Genomic DNA, 24,879 nt, shown 5'->3' with positions numbered 1-24,879 from the left:
TTTTTCATCGATGTAGCTACTTAATTTATTTTTATAATCTATGTAATGGGTGGTGATAGGCAGAGTATCAAAGTCCTTGCTGTAGTTTTGACACTCAGTTTTTATAAAGGATGTTGTTTTCTGTGTGACAATGGTGGACGTCGATTCTTCATGGTCTGTCTGAACTATTGAAAATGGATACAAACACCGATACCTCTTCCCAAATGTTGCCATTCATGTATATCAAACGCGGTACTGTCAGATTTGAAATACTGACCTTTTATTTATTTATGTAGATCTGGAAGAGGATGATACATATATCAGATACTCTTATTATTCTGACACTCAGAGAATAATAAGGTCGGGAGCTTGGTTTTATTTAACTATATATATAAATACCACCTCAACTGAACTGAACTGAACTGAGCGACTGGAAGGAAAGACAAAAACGAAAACAAATTTACTGAATGAATCAGATCACTTGGATGTGAAGTTGCTTTGGAGAATTTGGACGAGCTTGTCATCGATCTGGAATGCTCTGGCGAGCACAGAGGCAGAAACAGGAGGAGAGGCTCCGAACAAGGCCGCCGCAACCTGTTGAGTTCCTGGATTCTGGCTGTTCAGTGCAGAGATGGCCACTGCGTTGACAGAGCCAATGTTCTGTTGGAAATGCACAAGACCTCGCGGGAACACAAACACGTCTCCCTTCTCCAGCGTTGTGGAGAACAGAGTGTTGTGAGTGGTGATAAAGCCAACTAAGAGAGTACCTTCGATCACCACCAAGATTTCGGTGGCCCGCGGATGCGTGTGAGGGGGATTAAGGCCGAGAGGAGCAGCGAAATCCAGCCGGACCATGGAGATTCCCAAGGTGTTTAAGCCTGGTAGCTGCATTACAAAGGCTTGCGTTACAACGAATCCCAACTGGTTACTCGTATCTCCTGGTTTATCTAGGCCTCTCAACCGGAAGTCGTTTGCTGTAACCATCATCGCATTCTTACATGGAAACCCATTTACAATAACTGCACGCATATGAATTCAAATCAAACAATAAATATATATATGTGAAACCCTTGGTCAGCTTACGTACATTACCAGACATATATATATATATATATTACAGCGTGAATACAATACATTACCTTTGCTTTTCAAATCAGCAACGCAAATGTCTTGTAAAGGATCTGCATCACTTGCACGCACAATAACAATCCTATTTGCGTATGAAAAGATCACTAGTACTGCAAGTGCTAACGGGGTATGATATGATTCCATGGCTGTACCTCACTATTTTTCTTTTTTTCTTTTCTTTTCTTCTTCGATTCGAAAATAATAGAGACGGACTGAATTTGAATTTGAGATGGTTTTTTCCTTCTTCTTCTTTTTTATAAATTTATGTCCAGCAAGAATTTTTCCTTTTCTTGGTTACAAATTTAAGTCGAGTTACTGACTCAGTGGACGCAGTCGCTCGCCTGGTTTGAAATTAACAATGATAGTAGTTATTCGAAACCCTACCAACCCCACTCTGCCGCATATGACCGTGTCACAATTCTTGATTCCATAGAACGTTGTGGTGGAGTCTAAAACGCTCAAGTAATGTACGTACAATCTCATCTTATCTCATTGAACAACCCAGTAAACAAATATTTCTCAATCATCTCATCTCATTGAACCAAGTACACAAATTATATCATCCGGGCATCCACCATTTATTGTCCTCTAGTAGTCAGTGTCAAATATATATTCTTTGTTTAAAGAAGATAACCTTCGGTGTTAATTCCTGCGACATTGCCTCGGACTTTGAGAGTTTCACCTAAAATATGTTTTAGGTCTGTTTTTTTTAAGATGGAAAAAGTCCATATTTTAAGACTGAAAAAGTCCAGCTTCATATAACAGGTTTTACCTCGTTTTTAGAATAAAAAATATACGATGCTTGGAATATGATATGTTTAAAATACTTAGTTACTAGTATAATACAATTTCAAAGTTAATATTTCAATAATTTTATTTTTTAAATATTTTTTAAAATAGAAAAAATTCACCCAGTGTAATAAGTTTTATGTTTTATGTGTAAATTATAGTGAACTCGGGAGGCTTCTCTCCAAGCTTTTTGAGCATAGGAATAAAATCTTAAATCAAAATAAATAATTTGTCTTTTCAGTTCCGATAGATCATTATTTGGTCTCAGTTAACCATCATCATCATCATCATATATATAAATTCACTATGGAGTAATAATGTATATAATTTTGTTTAAAAGTGATTTAAATAAATTTTCCTAGAAAAATAAATTTAAACAAAAATTATACTGAATACTATTTTATTTTTATTAAATGATAATGTATATAATGTTGTTTAAAAGTGATTTAAATAGTTGTTCTCTATAAATTAAACAAAAATTATATTAATTAATAAATCATAAAATATTATATATATATATATATATATATATATATATATATAAAATTTGGAATATAATACAATTCTCAAAGTTGAACATATCTCTCTTGATAATAAGTTATACTTGTAAAGTGTAATACAACTTTAAAGTATTTATCCACAGTTATATTAATTATATTATATTTTAATACCATTTCAAAATTCTCATATACAAATACAATATTTTTTTATATAAAATTTAAATATTTAAAAAAATTCATGGATAGTTATGAATCAATTTTTACTTTTTAAGTAACGTAATATTATCATATTTAATTATTATTATATGTTTTAATTTTTAATTCGATAATTTATTAAAATTTGAAAAAATAAAAATAATTATTATAATAAAATATTGATAGTAAAAAAAGTACAAGATTTATAACATGAAAGATAAGCTTTCATATTGGCTTGGATAAACTCACTTCGTACATAAATTTAATTAGTTTCCCTCGGGACAAACCAAGATAATGAGTTGGAAAAATTTTGATTTATGTAAGGAAACGTTTATGTTTCAATAAAAAAATTTAATAAAAAAAATATATATTTATCTTCATTTTAATGTTTTAAATATATTAAGTATTATAATAAATTGAAAAAAAAAAATCTAATATGTAAATATTTTTATAGTGTTCCTAATTTTAATGCTAAAACGTATTTAATTTCCATTTTATTTAATTTTATTTATAAAAAAAATAATTATCTTCTATCATAAACAAACATATATAAAAATACTTGAGGGTTAGCTCAATTGGTCGACTACCCATTATTAAAGCACTTTAGCTATTGAGAGGTCGTGGCTTCAATTCTCTCAATTGGTCGACTACCCATTGTTAAAGCACCTTAGCTATTGAGAGGTCATGGCTTCAATTCTCGATCATGGCTTCAATTCTCCCAGCACCCTCGAGATTAGGCTCCATTGGTTCCATGGATGCTCCATTGATTCCATGGGTCTATCTATCACCGATATCTAGGCCCACGAACGACATAAAGAATCGTATCAATAATTAATCAATAATTATTAAGTGGATAGTAGGGATTTAATTTTCATGGAATTCAAAAGTAATTTAAACAATAATTCATTTAAAATGAATATTAATTTATATACTTTATATGAACAATTACTCTTTATAAAACATATTATATAAACAATATCTATTTACAAGACATACCATTAAAATATCAAAAGGCAAGTTGGCCAAGAAAATAGCATCGGAAACCCAAATGGGTAAATGGGGCAATGGAGGAAGTCCACCTCATCAACAAAGAATCCATGAAACTCACCCCCATACACTTGTAAAGGGCACGAAAATCATTTCTACAATTTAGCAGGAAGTAACAAGGACCTACAGTAGTTGGCGTTGCAGCAAAATGTGACACAAAATAATGATAGAAAATCTTGATATTATAATGGTTGTGGATTGAAAATACCCTCCCACACATGTACAGATACCCTCCTACTAACCATCATACTCCTTTTCCTTTCAAAAGAGTCAAGAGGAAGTTTAGTCGATATGGAAGAATAAGAAGACATGAGCATGAAAATTCTAGACATCATCCCTTTCAAGACAAAATGATAATAACACAATGAATTTAAAAAATCACAAAAATTTGAGGAAACTAACAACTTGTAGTATCCCTCCGTTGCGGTAAAACCACTCTGGTTGGACTGAGTTGGGTTAGAAAGAATGGCGGAAAAGCCAAAGAAGAATATTGAATTAATTATATAAATGGTTATTTATTAATAAATAAATAGATGAGATGTATGTACTTGGGAATGAGACACCTAGAACGAGATTCCTTTCAAAATAAAATAAAGATAAAATCACATTTATCAATGAGATTTGATAATTATTTCATGATAAGTATTCTAGAATAAAATTCTAGATAACCATAATGGATGGGAGAGAAAGATCCATTAGGTGCTTAGTCGGAGAAAGATGCTAAGCTTAGAAAAGCCTAAAAGCACTGTCGGGGAGAAAGGCAGGATTTTATGGAAACACCTAGGCAAGTGGATAAGAATATCCACAAAAGCGGTATGCCGCTAAAAAGAAACCTTATCATGAAAGACAAGTATTTTTATACTTGAGAAAGGGATCAAGAAGGGGGAATTATTTGATTAAAAAAGGCAAGGAACTCTCATTTTAGGGAAGAACTGGAGGAGACAATTCTAGGTTGGGTGGAGAGAAGGTGTGAATTCCCAAGTATCATGTTGATAGTTGTATTTACATTCCTGTGTTTTTCTTATCTAAAAATAAAATATGTGCAAATGTTACTTTATCTAGTTAAAACATGTGTCGTCGGGTAGTAAAATCTAAAATGAGAATAGCATGTTAGTTCCAAGTAGATTTAGAACTACTTGTGAAAGCGTTGGTGTACAAATATAAAAGGAAATCTTAGGATTTAATTAATACCACATATTAGATCTCTGAAATCTCGATGACTAAGAATGTTGATAGTAGATGTGTTGTGAATTATAAGAAAGGGAGAAGATAGTACTAATAGTGGATTTTTCATATGGACTTTGAACATTACAATCAATTACGTGGAATGAGTTATTTACACATGAAAAGTAGAATGCGGGGGAACGGTGACCTTGTGTGAGGGTTAGTTATAGGATTTCTTTAAAACTTTGTGCAGGAATACCTTCTGTGTAATGGTTAGAATAACTATGCACACAAGAAATTACAATTTAATAAGTGGATTAAGTGACAAGGGATAAATGTGGCACTTAAGGTAGAATTTGTTAAGACTGCGAAATCCAAAGGAAATTACTAGATGAACTAGTGATGGAAGTAGAGTGAATATGGTCAATAATTAACAATTAGCCATGAGCAGTGGAAAAGGGTCTGAATGGCGAAGGATTGTATGCTTACACAAACTCAAAATAGGGGCATGTAATAATAAGAACAACTATGGGAGAGATATTTTCAACCTCAAACGGTTAATATTAAATTCTATGAAGAAATTAGGTGCGGTTATGCACCCACCAAACTCGTTGTCACTATATGTGGAAGTACTTTCAATATAAAATTAGGTAGATATACCAATTTAATATGCATATAAAATGAAGGAGATATGCATGCGCATTAGAGAGTGTAAAGATGAAATTGTGCAAACAAATCTGTAGCATAAACTAAAAGTGTTGAGTAGATATCATACATTAAAATGACTGAACTATTGGAACACCGACATTCAAGAGAAGTTGTTCTCGAATACAACAAAACCATTAAGTGCACCCAGTATTATCAAATACACAAAATAATAGTTAGTATATTACAAACATTATCCCTTCTACAGAAATTAGTGTCATAATACGAAGTAACTATGGGCATAAAGAACCTACCAGGTAAATGTGCGAACCAGTAGCTAAGCAGGGTAAAATAAATGATGCAAAGGGTAAGCTTGCATTAAACAAATATCAGTTCATATACAAAAAAAATAGAGGTTCATTGTATTGAGGGAAATAGTTATGTGTTAACCGAACAAGCATTAACTACGGTGTTAAATGTTGTTCCAATTATCTAGCAGAAGAGATAACTGCCTCGAGGGTTTTTCCTCGGGTAAACATCAATTGGTAAGGAGAAATAAACTCAAACTCTTGCAGAAAAAATGAGTTTGAACCTCAGAAAAGTAGCTTATGTCGCTTCTGCCACAAGCATCAAATTACACCAACCTGTAATAAAGGAAGCATGAGTAGAGATGTTATAGACATTTTTGTGCCTTACAGCATGAAGCATGAAATGTCAATAATCTAAGGGATCCAAAGTCCCTAAACATGTTGTTCCTACCCCTAGAGGAACAAGGTCAGCAAACCACAGCACTAAATATCAGTTCTCCACCTGAAAACACTCAAAAACAAGCTAATTCTGGATCATGTCAACTGTTACACTGGCTACCTGCACTGAATGTCAACTGCTACACTGGCTACCTACGCTGAATGTCAACTCCAACACTAGCTACCTGCGCTGAATGAGTTTGGACATGTGGCAGACTCATTCCTCAAGGTGTCAGAGCCCAGGAAGCTTCCAAAGTGACACTTGCATCAAGGAATTCGACTGGTGATGAGTAAGAGGGTCTAGATCTCCAAGTGGAAGCAAGAACCTCCAAGTGGACTCAAGAACTGAAGAATAACTGAAGTGGGAGAGGACACTAGTCAGCTTCATGCCAGCTACAAGCTGACTCATCCTTTCTCCAAAACTCCTATATATAGAGCTCTCTCATGAGGTCTATAGAGGCTGGAATTTTGTGAATGTAAGGAAGTGTTGTTGGTTTGTGCATAGAACTATTGGGTGATTGCTTTGAAGGAGGTGAAGAGGAGATTTCTTTCTGTTGGGAGGTGTTGCTGGATTGGGCCTCTTATGGTTGTAACACTCTCAGAACTTTACTTCTTCCATTAACAAAGCATTTGAGGTTCTTCTATATGCATGTGTCTTAATGGTGTATTGATGCTTGTATATTTGATTTATTCTAATCCTTGAATCAATTATGGATGTATGCTTCTTGTAGTTTCCCTTTCTTGTGCTTTTGCAGGATCTTTGTGTAGCTGGGCCAGTGAAAGAGCAAGGAGCTGGGAGCAAGCAACAAAGAGGGAAGATTGGATCAACCATTAGCGGAAGACAACGGTTAGTGGATCCCTTTCTCCTCTTTCTTACATCTCATAAAGAAGTAATCTTGAATAACTTTGCATTCAGTTGTTGCTAAGGTACTATCACCCTTAGAGTGGGATAGGGTCATTCCGTATTGGATACTTTTCCCAACAACAAATTGGCGACTCCGTTGGGGACCGTATCTTGTTGGTTGTTTGTGTTTTTGCTATTCATTTCATAAACACAGGGAGTACCGAATCGAACTGCATTTGTATCTTTCAAATGCAAAGTAGAGGGAAGCTACTCTAGCTCAGTTTCTGGGCAAGTTTATGATTTGAAGAGCTGATCCACAAGGACTCTAATAAGATCTTAGTGATAGCTTTTCATCCTCCTTGTCATCCCTTAGTGTGTCCTTGACTGATAGCTTCTGATTTGAGCAAAAATTGTGAATTTTTGAGCAATCTGTGACCCGGAAACCAAGAGAAACGAAAGTTTCGTTCTTCAGTGCAGGCTGTACAAAGGCTGTCTGCATTTCAGCGCAGTTCCCGAAGGGGCTACCTACGCTAAAGGTCAAACAGGCAGTGTCCCACCTGCGCTGGACCAGTCTTGCCTTGTGCTACTGGGGTTTCCTGCTGTTTCTTGCCCTGTTTTCACTCTTGTTTTTGCTGTTTGTTACCAGTCAGTGGGCCTATCTGAAACCAGCTTTCCTTGTCACTATTCTGCCTCGGTTGTATAAAGAAACTGTGTTTGTTCTTTGCGTATTTCTTATATCATTTATAGTTTCCCATAACGAAAGTGAACTAGTCTTGCTGTGACCTCTTAGATCTAGACCTGTGATAAAGTGTCGTTTTGATCTTAAGAGTTAGTTTGTTGGCTGTTCATAGCTGATTGAGCTTTTGCTTTCGTCATTTGGTTTGAGTTTATATATTTCTAGTGTCGAAACAAGTAAATCTTAAGGTGTCTTTTGATTTTGGACAAGCTTGTTTGCTTTCACTTGAAATTGAATTCAAAGTTATACAACAGCTTTCTTTTTGTATTACATCAACATTAAGAAAGAGAAAAGAAATACCTGCATTGTGCATGTGCATTTTGACGGCTTGTATGTTGATTTAGGAAAAAGTGCATTAGTGTGTGCTCTATGATCTGTGTGAAAAGATGATGTCTTTCTTTTCCCTCAGTAGTTAAGATTTTCAAAGTTGAAAGATTGAAAAGCTTGCTTATCATCTTAGACTGCATTTAGGAGTTGTATCATACATCTCGTGGTGATCCATAAAGGCAAACTGCTAAACAAGATCAACCTTAAAATAAATTGAATTTACATAACAACGCATTGAAACATAACGCAAACACATAGAGGTCTAAGCTAGAGACGTGTTCCGGCGTCGTTAAACGTGATATCTTAGCGTTGAGTGGTTGGGTGATTCCTCCACGGTGAAGCGATAAGTATCAATACGGACTTGTGCTCCCACGTACCGTCGCGTATATATTGGGAGACCCCTATAGGAATAAAGCCTTTATCCAATAGGAAACCGTGTCGGCCGCCCTACTGATCGCAATGCAGTGAACACAGCATTCACGAAGATCGACCACTCGTACCGTAAAATGTATTCTGTGGTTTTGCGAAAAGTTTGGCACACCCTCTGCCTAGATCTCCAGATCAGTTTCTTTTGGCCTTTTTCAAACTCTATAACTGAAAAAGTCCATCCGAGCATTTGTCACTTCGGGCTCGTTAAAACATCGAAGGAGACTAGAGTCATCTTTAGCTTTTTCTCGACTCTTAAAAAGTGAAAAAGCAAGTTGTGTCTAAAGCGTCGTTAACAATTTATTTTAAACGGGATAATCATCACCATTCCCTCGTTGATCTTCGAAGTTAGTCTTTTGGCATCGTAAGTTCTTGTAGAATCGCAAAGAAATCTTTTGGATAGACTAGATATGTCTGAACAACCGTCGACATCTAGGACTGTGTCGCCCGACACAGCAGCAGCAGAGCCTCCTGCTGCTACTCCGACGATGTTCGCTGGTATACCATCTGTCCCGGCAAATCGTCAACAACAAGCCGGAGTCCCATCAGGGACGACGACATGGTTAGTTCCTATTTCTTCATCCGGATTATCATCTGGTATTTCTTATGTTGAAACTCAACAAATTGATCCAATGTGTCTTCAAAGGCCAATTTACCCTTTAAGTACTGGATTTCCACCATATGGAGGGCAGTATGCTCTTTCATTGTTCCCTCCCAGAGAACAACCATATGGGAGTTTACAACAAAGTTCAGGTCAAACTGGAATTACAGCCAATGGTTGGGTACCGATACTGCCTCAACAACCAGGAGTTGTATATTCAACACAACCAGTACACCCTGTGTTGAATATTCCCACCATACCTGCTATAGTGAATGCGTCGCAAGTACAAGCTCCACCTGTTGTATGTCAACCCCAAGTTTCTCAGGTTGCAATACAACAGCCTCTTGTCTCAACGACTCAATCACAATCTCAGGGTAGTGCCTCCTTATCTGGAGCGACTCAGGCTCAAACAAGTATTGGTCAATCATCCAGTATTGGTCAACAGCAAATGGTCCAACAACCAGAGCTGGTTCAATCTCAACGACTGCCATTCCAGCAATCATATCAAGGACCTGAGCAACAAGTCTTTGTAAGTAATGGGCAACCATGCTATAATGGTTATGCCCGTCAACCTTGTCAAAGTTGTCAGCATTATGCTGGTCTGCAAAGACCCATTGCTCAGGCGATACCATCTTATCCTGGATATGCTTCGCCTAACCTGAACCAACAGTTGCCCTTTGTAGCAACTCTAGAATTACCAGATCTAAACCGGCTGACGAATGATCCAATTGCTTATGGCCCTTGGTGGCCAGCGATTCCGCATAAACTTTCGTCAGATATTCCTAAATTTAATGGAAATCCAGGTGAAGATCCGTCGAATCATGTGATGACATTCCATTTATGGTGTTCATCAAACACCCTGAATGATGATTCGATAAGACTTCGCCTCTTTCAGAGGACGTTAACGGGTCTAGCGGCAAAATGGTACATTGAATTGCCTAGAGCTTCGTTCGACAACTTCAGTACCTTAGCCACAACCTTTTTAACCCATTTTCAATTACCAATAAGGTATGAAACGGGAACAGAACTCCTTACCAACTTCAAACAGACGACCGCCACCCACATATCTGATCATATACATGAGTGGCGACGTCGTCGTAGGATGGTAAAAACATACGTTCCCGATCAGCTATTAACTGAATGGTTTATCAAGTCATTACTTCCTGCCATCACGGAAGATGTGGCAAAGGGGGGAGTCGTAACGGAAGAGCAAGTTATCGCTCGTGCGCAATATCTGGACTTGGTCTATACTCAGTCCGGCACGCTCTACGACAAAATACCTGACACCCCTAGACCGGAATTCTCAATTCCTCCTCCTCCTAAATCAAACAACGACTCTCGCGCCGGCGATGGTGTGTTTGGCAAACACAAAATTTCTAGTCAAAATGCAAATGAGGAACTTCTTGCCTCGGAAGTAAATGCCATGTCGACCGACAAGGGCAAACAACTGAAGCAACCAGGGGGCAAGAAGAAAAAGAAAGGGAGAAAAAGGAAACCCCCAGCAGGGTGTCATATATGCAATGAGGATCATTGGACGAAAGATTGTCCACATATAGCTGAAGTTAAGAAACTCTTTAAGAGTTCAAAAACCCCAGCAGTATTGACTGATCTGTTTCCTAATCCAGGTCAAAATCTGGTTGCTAATCAAAATGCTTCCCGATCCCAAGTGCTTATGTTGTCTGTATCAAAGCAGCAAAATAATGCTTTGACGAAGAATATGGATTACAGGAATCCAAAGCTATCGAACAACAAGGCTAATGAACGACCTAGTAGTTCGACAACAACTTTGACCGAAGTTGGGCCACCCATCATTCCTGAACCGATGATAAAGTCGCCAAAGGGAGTAGTACACAAATCGACATTTAATCCTCATGTAAAAATAGCACAGAATTATAATATAATAGAGGACCGGGCCCAAACGCCGTCCGCTATGTCGACACCTGAGGTACAGCAAAATTGCCCCTCCCAAGAGCAAGCTTTATTATCAGCAATAGGTGGGATTGGCCCAATGGATTCCAATCTTGTGGCCTTTGATCATAAAGGATATGACCCTCAGTTACCAGCTCAACTAGCTTTCCTTATTCAAGTGAAAGCCCTCAACAAAACTGTTCATCGAACAATTATTGATGAGGGGGCATCTACATGTCTTATGTCGATGAGTTGCTGGAAAAATTTAGGCTCACCATCCTTGTTGAAATCATCAACTACGTTAAAAGCATTTGATGGACGATCATACACTCCATACGGGATTTTAAGTAACTTGCAAGTTGAACTGGGGGGCAAAACAGTAGGAATTGATGTTGAAGTAATTGATGGAAACCTCGATTACAACATCCTACTGGGAAGGCCCTGGATATATGCCATGGCCGCAGTTGTGTCGACCTACTTCAGGAAGATTGCATTTCCCTTTCAAGGAGGAATTACAGTCGTCGACCAACAAACTTTCCTCCCCGACAGTTCACAAGTTACGGGAAGCATTCCAATGATCCATGGAAGCGATCATTCGCTTCAAAATATTGGGGTAGGCCTCCTAAAAGACCCTGCCTTAATGGGTACTTTCGCCCTACCGCCTCCAAGTAATCTGACGGGAGTGGCCACGGTGGAAACCTACAAAATGAAATCTTCTGTATCTAATGGATTTGGAAGATTCCTAAATATTTTGTCGGCATGGATCATCGCCCTAATAGAAATACTGTAAATACAGTGGGCACCGAGGACGGTTCTTATCTCGTGTCAACCTCGTTAAAAAATGAAACAAGGAGTCATGAGGATAGTTCTTTTACTGTGTCAACCTCATTAAAAAATGAAACAAATCCCCTCTTCAAATCTCAAAGGTAAACCTTCATTCCAACCACCGAGTGGAATGCAATGAAGCTTGGGGGGCATGCACCTCGATTTGCGTTATTGTGCTGGGGGCATGCAAACTTATCACGAGCAGTTTTAGCAAAGTTCATGCTCGTTAAAAAATAAATGCACAATTGAGCAGTTTTAGCAAGAGTTCATGCTCGTTAAAAAATAAATGCACCTGTGAGCAAGCTTCCCTCCAGAGTTCAAGCTCATCCAGAAAAAATGAACCGGTGAATAACCATTTGAGACCGTAAATTCATCAGCCATAAAAGCCTTGGTCGTGTTTGCACCGTCACCTCCACTTTTCATTTGGCCGATCATTCACCTCCACTTGATTGTTTACCTATTTTGAGGAACAGCTGCGAAGAGTGATTTCACCTAGCCATCCTTGTGACACTGCCATGATTGGAAAATTCCAACCTGTACTTGGAATCTGCTGCTATCCCTGTTTATCACTCGTTCCTCAAAATACGAGTCTTCTTTGAGCTCTTTTCTTCTGACTCGTAAAATATGAAAAGTTTGCCGAGTTTTGGCCTTCCAGCTCGTTAAAATGACCGGAAGAGCTATCCCTCCTCTAGATTTTAATCTTTTTGGACCTGAGGGATTATTACACAAAAAGGTCGAGCGCTTGTTTTATTCGGCTCGTTAAAGTTATCGAAAACTCATCCCTTCTGTATTGTTTTATACTTTTTCGGACTTAAGGGATTAGATGTCGAAAAAAGAATTTTGGAGTTAACTTTCTGTACCTTTTTAGACTCTCTAAAAATGAAAAGGACCGAGTTTTCCTTGTCGTTAGACTCGTTAAAATGATTAAATAGCGACAAACTTGTCTTTAGACGAGAACGAGTTTCCCTATCGCTAGGCTCGTTAAAACATAGTGATGGGCTTGCCCGAAGGGCAGGTTATAGAACAAGCATATGTTATCCTCCTCAAGCTTGACAAAAATAAAGAGGTACTGGTCAGAAATGACTGGGGAAAAATTGGGAGAACCTCAAAGCTTTAATGGTAGCAAGTCGCTCTTGAACATGACACTTTTCCTCCGTACCGCATCGGGTTGGGTTGTTTCATTCACCGGTCTCATCACCATGGTCTCGCCAAACCATCCACATTTGGGGTAATGCTACCGATCCATCGCATCAGTGTCGTTATATGTTCAAGAGATGTTGTTCAGAAAGAGTCAACCGTGTCCCATCCACTGCCATACATTATCCTTCATCCACCCATGATCGCCACCCTGAATCATATTTCACAGATTTTTTTCACCTCCACTAAAATCATTAGCTCCGTTCCGTGTCACTGATGTGGGATTCATTAAGGCCCTCCTTTGACGGATCGCTTCTTGTCGACTTCAGCTCATTATCCAAGAAGTTGATCTAGGAACACCCCCCCTCAGTACTTTGAAGCTTGCATGCCTCAATGGCAAGTTTCTCACTTCCGGCGACAGGTATACATCAATGACCTTCGACCAAAAGATTTTGCGTGGTGTTCGACGCCAAGTCCTTTATTCACACCACGTGAATTGTGCTGCAGTACCTTGAGGGTCATTATCATTATCGGTGATTCCTCTCGCGCTTGTTAACGGTTTACATCATTGACCGGTAATCAAGCGATGTCTTTCCATGTTCGACTTCAGTGCAATTCTCACATGGATCGACTTGTACTTAGAGTGAAGATCGAACGAGTTTGAAGACCCCGGATCTAGTTTCATCCATCCGGGCTGCGATATATATTCAGGAAATATAAAGACATTTGACATGTACATCATTACAGCAGATGATCATCCTACTCAAAGGATGATAATTTCAGCAGAGAATTATCAGTCTACCATCAGACGATCGTCTGTTCTATGTACTAAAATGAATTTATAAAGCTGAGCATGGGAATGCCCGCCTCAGCTAGATCATGAAAGCAGAATGAAAAATAATGTATTGTATTGTATTTTATTACAGGTCACTTCTCAGCGATTGAATGAACTTCGGATCCTCCTGATAAAGCATTTCACCCGATAAACGACCTCATACTTTAGGGGGCAACTGTTATAGACATTTTTGTGCCTTACAGCATGAAGCATGAAATGTCAATAATCTAAGGGATCCAAAGTCCCTAAACATGTTGTTCCTACCCCTAGAGGAACAAGGTCAGCAAACCACAGCACTAAATATCAGTTCTCCACCTGAAAACACTCAAAAACAAGCTAATTCTGGATCATGTCAACTGCTACACTGGCTACCTGCACTGAATGTCAACTGCTACACTGGCTACCTGCGCTGAATGTCAACTCCAACACTAGCTACCTGCGCTGAACGAGTTTGGACATGTGGCAGACTCATTCCTCAAGGTGTCAGAGCCCAGGAAGCTTCCAAAGTGACACTTGCATCAAGGAATTCGACTGGTGATGAGTAAGAGGGTCTAGATCTCCAAGTGGAAGCAAGAACCTCCAAGTGGACTCAAGAACCGAAGAATAACTGAAGTGGGAGAGGACACTAGTCAGCTTCATGCCAGCTACAAGCTGACTCATCCTTTCTCCAAAACTCCTATATATAGAGCTCTCTCATGAGGTCTATAGAGGCTGGAATTTTGTGAATGTAAGGAAGTGTTGTTGGTTTGTGCATAGAACTATTGGGTGATTGCTTTGAAGGAGGTGAAGAGGAGATTTCTTTCTGCTGGGAGGTGTTGCTGGATTGGGCCTCTTATGGTTGTAACACTCTCAGAACTTTACTTCTTCCATTAATAAAGCATTTGAGGTTCTTCTATATGCATGTGTCTTAATGGTGTATTGATGCTTGTATATTTGATTTATTCTAATCCTTGAATCAATTATGGATGTATGCTTCTTGTAGTTTCCCTTTCTTGTGCTTTTGCAGGATCTTTGTGTAGCTGGGCCAGTGAAAGAGCAAGGAGCTGGGAGAAAGCAGCAAAGAGGGAAGATTGGATCAACCATTAGCGGAAGACAACGGTTAGTGGATCCCTTTCTCCTCTTTCTTACATCTCATAAAGAAGTAATCTTGAATAGCTTTGCATTCAGTTGTTGCTGAGGTACTATCACCCTTAGAGTGGGATAGGGTCATTCCGTATTGGATACTTTTCCCAACAACAAGAGATATCGAAGTTGAAGCATCAACTAGTTGTATCATGGAAGCAAGCAAAGATTTACCTGTAGTAAGGAAAAGGACAGAAAAATGAATTAAACGCACGAAGCATCAACCATATTAAACCAAGGAAACAAGATGATAAAATAAACCCAATATTTACCTTTGGGCCGCCTGGAAGAAATTCGAGGAGTCACCAGTCCCAAACTCTATTACAAATTATGATGGGCGTTAATAACAAAATCGAAACAAAACCCTGCGTTAAGGGAAACTTGGTTCGTAGCTCACCAGTAGTGAATTCTACCTGTGTGTTTTCTAAATGGAGGAATTTCCCTGAAATTCGCAAATTGCAAGCACTAATAGCGAATCCTCCAGCTATGTTCTATCCATGAGTTTGAGGAACATGTAAATTTTCAGAGTTTAGTGTCCCTGAGGAATATTAACAACTAAGAATGACAAAATACCTTGAATCGATATGCCAAGGTTGCCAAATTACCTGGTCAGGGGTATCACTGAATAACAAGCTCAAATTTTTTAATAAGGAATTAGCCAATTCCATCACGCCACAAAGTTAAATCATCTAACATGTTGCAACATCAGCACGAGTATTCAATTCATAGATGTAACATTGAAGAAATGTGAATTGGGCATTTCCACCTCATAGAAAATCAGGGAAAAAAATATGGCTTAGGCTAAAATTGCAGAGGATAAGAGGCCATTTCAGAGCCAATTTTTTGAAACCCCACCTAGGGTAATGATTTCATACCAGCATCCAAAGAGATAATATCAGGAGAGGATAGTGGAAAACAACTTGAAGGGTAAAACGTAGCTTAGCAATGAGAAGAATGGAGCGAGATATACACATTTCACTAAGAGATTTGGAGGGTACCTTCATGTCACCTGCACAGGAAATGCACATACCCTTCAACCCATAAAGGCATGCAAAAAAAGTAGGGCTGAACACTGTAATTCACGAGCATTATGGAAGGAAAATAATTCGATAACCTAAAGCTAGGGAGGGGTAGAGATTTCATAATAAATTGGGCATCGAAGCCTATCCTCCTATAGGCTACAAAGAGAAAAAAATGGTAACCTTTCTCCGTTTAAGCAAAGAAGAAAATGACACAATTTTCTAATGGAAACATAGTACCCGGGGCACGATGAAATCGCCACTATCAAAATACTACCATACACATCCTTGCAACATTCCGCTTCTCTAAGAGACCCTCCTTTTTCAGTGAAGGCATTCAAAGAACCTCTATGGCAGTGATTTGAGTAAATTCAAAGAAGGAGAGCCATGGCTTCGCACCTTAGTGATAATTTCTGTGTTACAGGAAATGATATTCCATGTGTAGAGAGTTGGGTAATCGATTCCAAGGGCCGAGCAGAGTGAAACCCTCAGGTTCGATGGGTGATGGAAACCGATTCAAAGGGACAAGTAGAATGAGACATACAGCCCATCACCCACGGCGAAACGGAAAAGGAATTAGGGTTGAGAAATCTAATCCCCACCGTCAACTTACACCTCCACGGTTGTGCGTTAACCCATAGCAACTTGCACCCATGTGAAGGGGGTCGCTGTGGTGATAGAACGGTGGAACACGGCAAGCCGAATGTGGATCACAAACCAAAGGCACTAAACTGAATTAAAACCATGTAGATTATCCCATAAGGGAAGGAGGAGATTACACCATATATTAATTACGTTTTTTCATGATAAACAAGCAATGAAATAATGCAAAGGGGTGAAACTGTGGTCAGATAGGTTTCATATCCTAGAGCGTGGCCATGGAAAATGTAAATGAAATAACTTGAAAACCTTATAGGGACTATAGGATGGGTGTAATAAGTACTGAGTACCCCTCTCCAGTACTAGGAAATAATCTTGGCACCGATAACTTGATATTGGGTATGCAGCTCATGTGGTTCCAAAATCAAATTTGCGAAGGAATGAAACCATAGTATATAATAAGGAGATAAACCTAAAGTACATCCATTTACCAAGGTATGTTAAGTATAAGCGGAAAGCAAAAATCCTATTGTGAGCACAACGTTGCAATGATAAGTTCCTCAAGGGGTTATGAACATTCTTTTCGATACATGACATAAATGTATAGTCCTAATTATGGCCATGGAGTGCAAAAGTGTAGTAGTACTCCTGATGTAAACAAAGAAATAAAGTATTAGGAAAAAAACTAATAATAAAATGGTTTTGGATGAGAGATGTTACACAACTCCATTCCAAGGTCAACAGTACAAATGCACTTAAATCTCAAAAAATAGACGGATCAAACCAACCCAAACATACATTCACTGTTATTGAAAATACATAAAGAACACTTATCTTACAAGTTTTTGGGGAACTGAGGTTGGGACTATGACTCTGCACCTAATCATACACAATTGTAGCCAAGTTTACTTGCATCTATCACCCTCGAGCTAGGTTCCAGAGGCTTAGGGGCTTTATTCTCTAGGATTCAAATACAACCACTAGTTCATTTTGGGACTTGATATATTTCTTCCACCTCCACCCATCGAGTTGCAGTCCACCAAATGTGCAGGGAATCTAGACCCCAACTGTATCCAACCTTCGGAATGAAACATTGTGGTTCCACATAACCCACAATAAAGAAAACTACAACAAGAGAGTCTCCATAAATCCTCCAGTAATTTCTAGTATTACTTCCTCCACCCCAACCATTAGGGACTCCTAAGAAATACCACCTTCACCCACTGGCCCATGGGTAATTAAGAGGCAATTAATCAACACCTAAAGATGTTTTCCTCTTGAATCCTTGTCAACCAAGAGCATGGTTCACAACTCCTCTGTGTTCATGATGTCTATTCAACCTTTCTTTTTTTGTGGCTTCCTTCTTGTCTTCTTTGTGTTCTTCTCTCCCCAATCTATTCGAATGGCTCCCTTTTCCCTCATTTCTATTATTTTTCATTTTTCACAACTTGAATTCTCTCCTCTTTTCCTCTCATGCCAATGTCTTCTCCAGCAATGTGAATTCAAGTCCCCCTCCTGTATTCTGGAAAATTGAATTTTTCCTCTCTTGGTTGTTATTCTATTCCCCTAGAAATTCAAATTTTATTTTCCTTGTGTAACCTTCAAACAATGACCCTGACAACGAAATATTGTTAGCCAATGACAAGTGTGCTGCCTGCCCTTTCTGTTCCCATACTGTCCCTTTTTTCCACACTACCAGTTGCTATGTACCAGCTCAGATTTTTTGATGTGAGGAACAATTTTAAAATCTCCTAGAAAATAACCTCTGCAGCTCTATAATTGGTGTCCCATTCCTCGGCCCTTTTTTATTTGTAAAATTATTTACAATATTACATACGTGAGAGAAAACAAATTGGGGTTTTCACAACTGATTTATCGGTCTTTCCTTCAGCTCGTTTGTTAGTGGACCACCTCTCCACCGTGCCCATTGCTTCATTGTATTGAGGTGAGGCCTGAAGACAACTAGCAGGGACAAGGGACCAAGGATCCCTTAGACAATAATTCCAACAAAGCCTCCTTGTCTCACTGTGTGACGTCTTATCATTCCCAAAAAAATTGTAGATTTTATGGTTTTCATGCCAATACATGGATGGGGGTGCTCAATTTAATGTTCACCATTCAAATTTCTACTAAGGTGGTGGGTGAGATTGCCAATAGCACAGTTGATCACCTTTCGCGCCACAATCGAGAATTTTTTATATTTTAATTTTTACCTGATACATTAAAATGAAAATTAGTTTTAATCCATTTTAATTATAAAATTTTCACATTTATTCTACCAATTTTAAAATTTTATTCCAAATAATTACATGAATAATATTTTAATTGTTTATAATATTTAAAAATAAAATAATTCATCAAACCATAAGGGAAATTTATATGCACTATATTAACACTATGTTTATAAAACAAAATAGACCGTAAAGCCCATTTATATGATATAGCATTTACGTAATTTTTTAAATTAATTTCAAAATCGTTTATTTATAACTTTAAAAATGTTAAATATATCAAATCACAATTTGTGTTTCACATCCACAAACATTACCTATATAACGCTTCACCACAACCTTGATGTTGCATGCACAGATAGCCGGGCAATATGGATGACCTACGGATGACACGATAATAAACGATTTGAATATGTGTTCCTTAAATGGAGGTTGAATTAGCATTTCATAAAGGAAGGACTCACTCTACAATCAATAGGACACTGGATTTTTCTCATCTCTATTATATCACCTAGTGAAAAAAAATTTAGCTTGGGTGTTTCCCTCATAAAATATGTCAACTCCAATTTTCATTGTCAAGGGAAAGTATTCCATTTAATACAAGAAAGTCAAGAACCATATGTCAGCGCCAATCTTCCTAAATAATTCAACTTCATACAAACAAATAAAAAAAAACATGGAAAAGATGTCATTCCCCGAATATTGAGGTCTGTTGGACATGGCGAGGTAAAATAATTGACCTCGCTCATGTCTGTCTGATCCCAAAATATTCTAAGAATCTACAGTCGACTCAATAATAAGGTTGGGGTTCGAACCCTATTGTAAATTGTTCCTTAGGAATACTGCGCAAATTTTGTGACGTTCTTTGATGTCAAACAGCCCCGACGAATGTCAAGAACATTCTAGATATAAATTGAGCCCAGATTTTTCCCATGGACTCATTTAGAGGTCCGTTCTCTCGAATTTCCCTATCAGGTAACCTCTGTGCTCGGAAATCTCATCAATTCAAGTGTAATCTCCTATTATTAAGAACCATATGTGAATCACCATGGCGAAGAGGTTAACGGAATTAACAAAACTTGTCAAAAATTCTGGATTTTCACTAAACCCTAAACTCTAACATGTTCTAAAAGGCTAATGTTGCATACTCTAGAAAATTCACCGCTTTTCAGTTGATTGAAAATTGCAATGGATTTTACATAACCAATGTGAGACCTCTTTGTTGAATTATTTGAATTTCACTTCAAAAATGCTTTTTAAATTAGCAAATCCATATAAATTAAATGGTTAGTAAATACTAATACACATCAAAACACTTAACTCATAATACATTCCACAATGCCAAGAATAAAAAGAATAATAAACATTAATTAAATTATAACTTTATTCTAAAATATTGTTATTATTAATTATAAAAAGAATTAAATTATGAGTTAAACATATTTACATTTAAAAACTCATTTAACAAGATTCTTAACCATGGAGATTCTTAATCTATAAATAGACTTTGTTACATGGAGATTCTTAATCTATAATTGGACTTTGTTACAATACCATGGCTCACTAAAACTACATGCCTAAAAAACCATAACTCATGCTCAAATGGCATTTTTTAATTAATTAATTTAATTAAAAGTGTCGAAAATGCATAACTACTTTTGATATAAATTTCAAACTTTGATCTGTGAATACTACTAAGGGCTCTAGAGCTAGAGTGGCAGTGATGTTGCACAACATAATATAGTAATATTATGTTGACTAGGTCAATATTAAATTTAAAAATTAATAATAGTTATATATAAGTTTGAGTTAGTCATTTGATGGGTTTGTGAATGGTACTTTACAAGCTCGTGGTATTGCATAACACACTGTGTTGGACACATTATATTTTCTAATGGTATCTGTTGGGATGAAGCCTATTTAAAGGTTTGACGAAACACATTGTGAAATGCCAAAGTACTAATAGAATATAAGTAGTAAAAAAACTAGTTTAAACAACACAAATCAGATATGTCACAAGCATGACAGGTGATCTCTTTACATGTTATGAAACCAGCTCAAGAAAAAGATAGAAAAGATAGATCAACACCTTATAATTCAGTCTCTTCAAGGGGGAAACCTCCCTTACATTACATAAATGAACAATTCTTGGATGATTCAAATGACAAAACCTCCTTTCTATATATAGGAGTCTAAGGAGTCACAATATAACCCAGCCGACCTAACAATAATAATATAAAGCCACAAAAATAACAATATAGGGATTCTATGGGGCACAGTAATAACAATATGGGGATAATAGAAGCAAAACAATATTAATAAGGGGTACAACTACAATAGTAATGGGGTAATCACTAGTATTATAGGGACCCAACATGCCCCTCTCCTTCAAAAAAGTGTTGTCCTCAACACTTGAGAAGTTCTGGATGCTTCTGTATAAAATTCTCATCCTCCCATGTGGAATCTTCAGCGGATAAGTTCTTCCACTTGATAAGATACTCCGAAATTGATCGATTTCGTAGCTGTCAAGTTCTTGTTTCTATGACTACTTCCGATTCCAACATAATTTTTCCTTCCTCGTCAAGTTCTGGCAATATTGTTTGAACTGGGAGCTTGTCGCCTATAACCTTCTTTAAACATGAAACATGGAAAACTGGGTGCAATCGAGAAGCTGCAGGAAGCTCCAATTTGTATGCCATAGTACCAATCTTTTGCAACACCTTGTATGGACCATAATACTTTGGTGATAATTTATTATCCTTCTTAGCTTGCTTGAGGGACATTTTCTTATATGGTTGTAGCCGTAGGAATACTCAATCACCTACATCAAAACTTCTTTCGCTACGATGTTGATCTACCTGTTGTTTCATTCTATTCTGTGCCAACATGAGGTTATCCTTTAAGAGTTGGAGGACTTGTTGTTGATGTTCAATGTGATGTTCCACTGCTTGAACCTTAGAATTTTCTCTTAAATATGATGTGATGGATGGTGGCTGATACCCATAAAGTGCCATAAATGGGGTCATTTTTGTTGCTGTATGGAAGGAAGTGTTATACCACCATTCAGCCGGAGGCAACCATTTGACCCATTGTGTCTGTTTATCAGATACAAAGCAACGAAGATATCCTTCCAAACATTTGTTTACTATCTCAGTTTTCCCATCAGATTGAGGATGATAAGATGAGCTATGAGCTAACTGAGTACCAAGACAAGAAAATAATTATGTCCAAAAATTTCCAGTGAAAATGGGATCTTTGTCACTTACAATAATCTTTGGGTTTCCATGTAGCTTTTGAATTGTTTCCATAAATGCAGTAGAAACTGTACTGCCTTTAAATGGCTGTGATAATGCACAAAAGTGTGCATACTTGGTAAGTCTATCAACTACCACCATGATGACACTCTTTCCCTCAGACTTGGGTAAACCTGTGATAAAATCCATTGAAACCTCCTCCCAACGTTGGCTTGGAATGGATAAAGGTTGTAATAGACCCGGTGTCTTAATTTTTTCAACTTTATTTTGTTGGCAAACCAAACTTTCTGCCTCAAACTTTTGAATATCTGATTTAAGGCCATCCCAAAAAAATTCCTTCTTAACCCTGTGGTAAGTTTTTAAAAATCCTGAGTGCCCTCCTAAGGGAGAAGTGTGAAATTCCATAAGAATCTTTTGTTTTAGCTGGGAATTCTTACAGAGCTACAAGCGATCTTTGTACCATAACGAATCATTTTGCCAGCTAAATGTATCAGACATACTGGAATCTTGTTGTAACTTTCAAATAAGTGCCCACACTTCTTCGTCATTCTTCCATTCCTCCCTTGCTTCATTTATCCAATCTGGTTGGATAATAGAAATGGCGCACAACAATGCTTCCACATCCTCATCCTTTCTTGAGAGTGCATCTGCCACCACATTTTGCTTCCCTTTTTTGTAGATGATTTCAAAGTCATAACCCAACATCTTTGTGACCCACTTTTGTTTCTCTTCAGAGGATAATCTTTGTTCTAAAAAGTATTTAAGGCTATCATGATTTGTTTTTACCTTGAAGTGTCTTCCCATTAGGTAGGGCCGCCATTTCTTAAGTGCATGGAGTATTGCCAACATTTCCTTCTCATAAATAGCTTTGTGTAAAAACTTTCCCTTGATTGGACGACTTTCAAAAGCAATGGGTCTTTCATCTTGCATTAAAACAACACCAATTCCATTTCCTGAAGCATCACATTCCACAATAAAGGTTTTTCTGAAGTCCGGTGTAGCTAAGACGGTGCTTGGCACATTGCCTCTTTAAGATGTTCGAATGCCTTTGTTGCTTTTGGAGTCCATGAAAATGCATCTTTCTTCAATAATGTTGTTAGAGGTGTTGCTATTCTCCCATAATTCTTAACAAACTTGCGATAATACCCTGTCAACTCGAGAAATCCTCGCAGATGCTTTATGGATGTGGGAATTTTCCATTCCTTAATGGCTTTAATTTTTCTAGGGTCTACCTTAACTCCTTCATGAGATACAATATGACCCAGATATTCCACCTCTTGTACTCCAAAGAAACATTTGGATCTTTTTGCATATAATTGTTTCTCCTCCAATAGTTGTATCACCCTGTCAACATGTTCAACATGATCCTTCCAAGACTTGTTGTAGATTAGTATATCATCAAAAAATACTAACACAAATTTTCTAAGGAATGGTTTTAAAATTGAATTCGTCAAACCTTGAAATGTTGAAGGTGCATTTGTAAGGCCAAAAGGCATGACCAAAAATTCATAATGACCCTCATGAGTTCTAAATGTTGTTTTCGGAATGTCTTCAATCTTCTTTCTGATTTGATGATATCCTGAACGAAGATCCAACTTGGTGAAGTAAATTGATCCATGCAATTCATCCAGTAATTCATCAATGACAGGAATGGGAAACTTATCTTTAATAGTGAGCTTGTTGAGCTCCCTATAATCTAGACACATGCGCCATGATCCATCCTTCTTGTGCACCAATACGACTGGAGCAGAGAAAGAACTTTGACTTGGTTGAATTATACCAGCCTCTAGCATTTCTGCAACCATACGTTCAATTTCACTCTTTTGGGCATAGGGATATCTGTACGGCCTGATGTTTGGAGGAACACTTCCTGGAATCAGATGAATAGCATGATCATGATCATGAATAGGTGGGAGACCTTTGGGAGTCTCAAATACCTTGGAATGATTGTCCAAGACTTTTTGGATATTTGGAGAAATAGATGATTCCACTGTGGACACATCTAGTGAACATAATTGTGCAATTACACCTCTTTGTTCCTTTTTTAGAAGCTTTGTCATATCGTTAGAGCTTATTATCTTTCCCGGTTTCCCTAAAATACCCTTTAATTCAACTTCCTTTCCTTCCACAAAAAATTTCATGAAAAGTTCTTAAAAATTAAAAGCTATTGTACCCAAGGATTGTAGCCATTGGACTTCTAGTACAACATCAGCACTTCCCATTGGAATGGAAAGCATTGGGTTAGTCAATACATATTCTCCCATGGATAGCTTGATATTATGGCACTTTCTCAAGAAATTTATTGTTCCTCCATTTGCAACCATCACTTGACACTCTGGTGCTGGATATAAGAAGCAATTCAATTCTCTTGCTACCTTACAATGAATAAAATTGTGGGTACTTCCTGAATCAATCAACACTATTACCTTTTTCTTCTTGATTTTTCCTTCTATCTTGATGGTTTGAGGAGTGGTAATTCCCGCCAATGCATTACAAGATATGGTCGGATTCATTTCTTCTTCATCTAGGCTTTTTTCCTGGAGCATATCCTCTTCTTTTGACATTTCTTGCTCCTTTTCTTCTTCCTCTTCACAATCTATGTAGAATAATTTCTTCTCAGCACACTTATGACCTTTAGTGTATTTGCTATCACAACTGTAACAAATCCCTTTTGCTCTTTTTTCTTCAAATTGTTGTGGTGTCAACCTTATAGGTTGTGGAATACTAGCGGCAACAACACTTTCGTCTTTATAGTTGTGTGGTATGCTTCCTGGTTGCCATAATTTTGCTTTCCATTTTTCTTGCTAACCTGAATGCCTTC

General features: G+C 37.6%; 1 protein-coding gene across 1 annotated transcript; it reads right to left on the bottom strand.

Moving 5' to 3' along the window:
* Positions 1-456: 456 nt before the first annotated feature.
* On the bottom strand, positions 457-1,251 carry LOC149258047 (germin-like protein 1-3). Its single transcript, XM_089398396.1, has 2 exons — positions 1,119-1,251; positions 457-998 (listed from the first exon to the last, which is right to left on the bottom strand). Exons 1-2 carry the CDS (start codon positions 1,249-1,251, stop codon positions 457-459), a joined length of 675 nt encoding a protein of 224 aa, XP_089254522.1.
* Positions 1,252-24,879: the final 23,628 nt, after the last annotated feature.

Source organism: Pinus tabuliformis, chromosome 6, assembly GCF_031772625.1.
Source record: "Pinus tabuliformis cultivar Carrire ecotype Pingquan chromosome 6, CPIR1, whole genome shotgun sequence".
Classification (NCBI taxonomy): Eukaryota; Viridiplantae; Streptophyta; class Pinopsida; order Pinales; family Pinaceae; genus Pinus; species Pinus tabuliformis.
Note: the sequence above shows the minus strand (reverse complement) of the source record. Positions and strands in the feature narration are given on the sequence as shown.

Excerpts from the sequence above, each read along its gene's own strand:
- LOC149258047 (XM_089398396.1), bottom strand. The coding sequence starts at position 1,251 with ATGGAATCATATCATACCCCGTTAGCACTTGCAGTACTAGTGATCTTT. Across the intron at positions 999-1,118 it reads TGCTGATTTGAAAAGCAAAG|TTATTGTAAATGGGTTTCCA; the intron begins GTAATGTATTGT and ends ATATGCGTGCAG.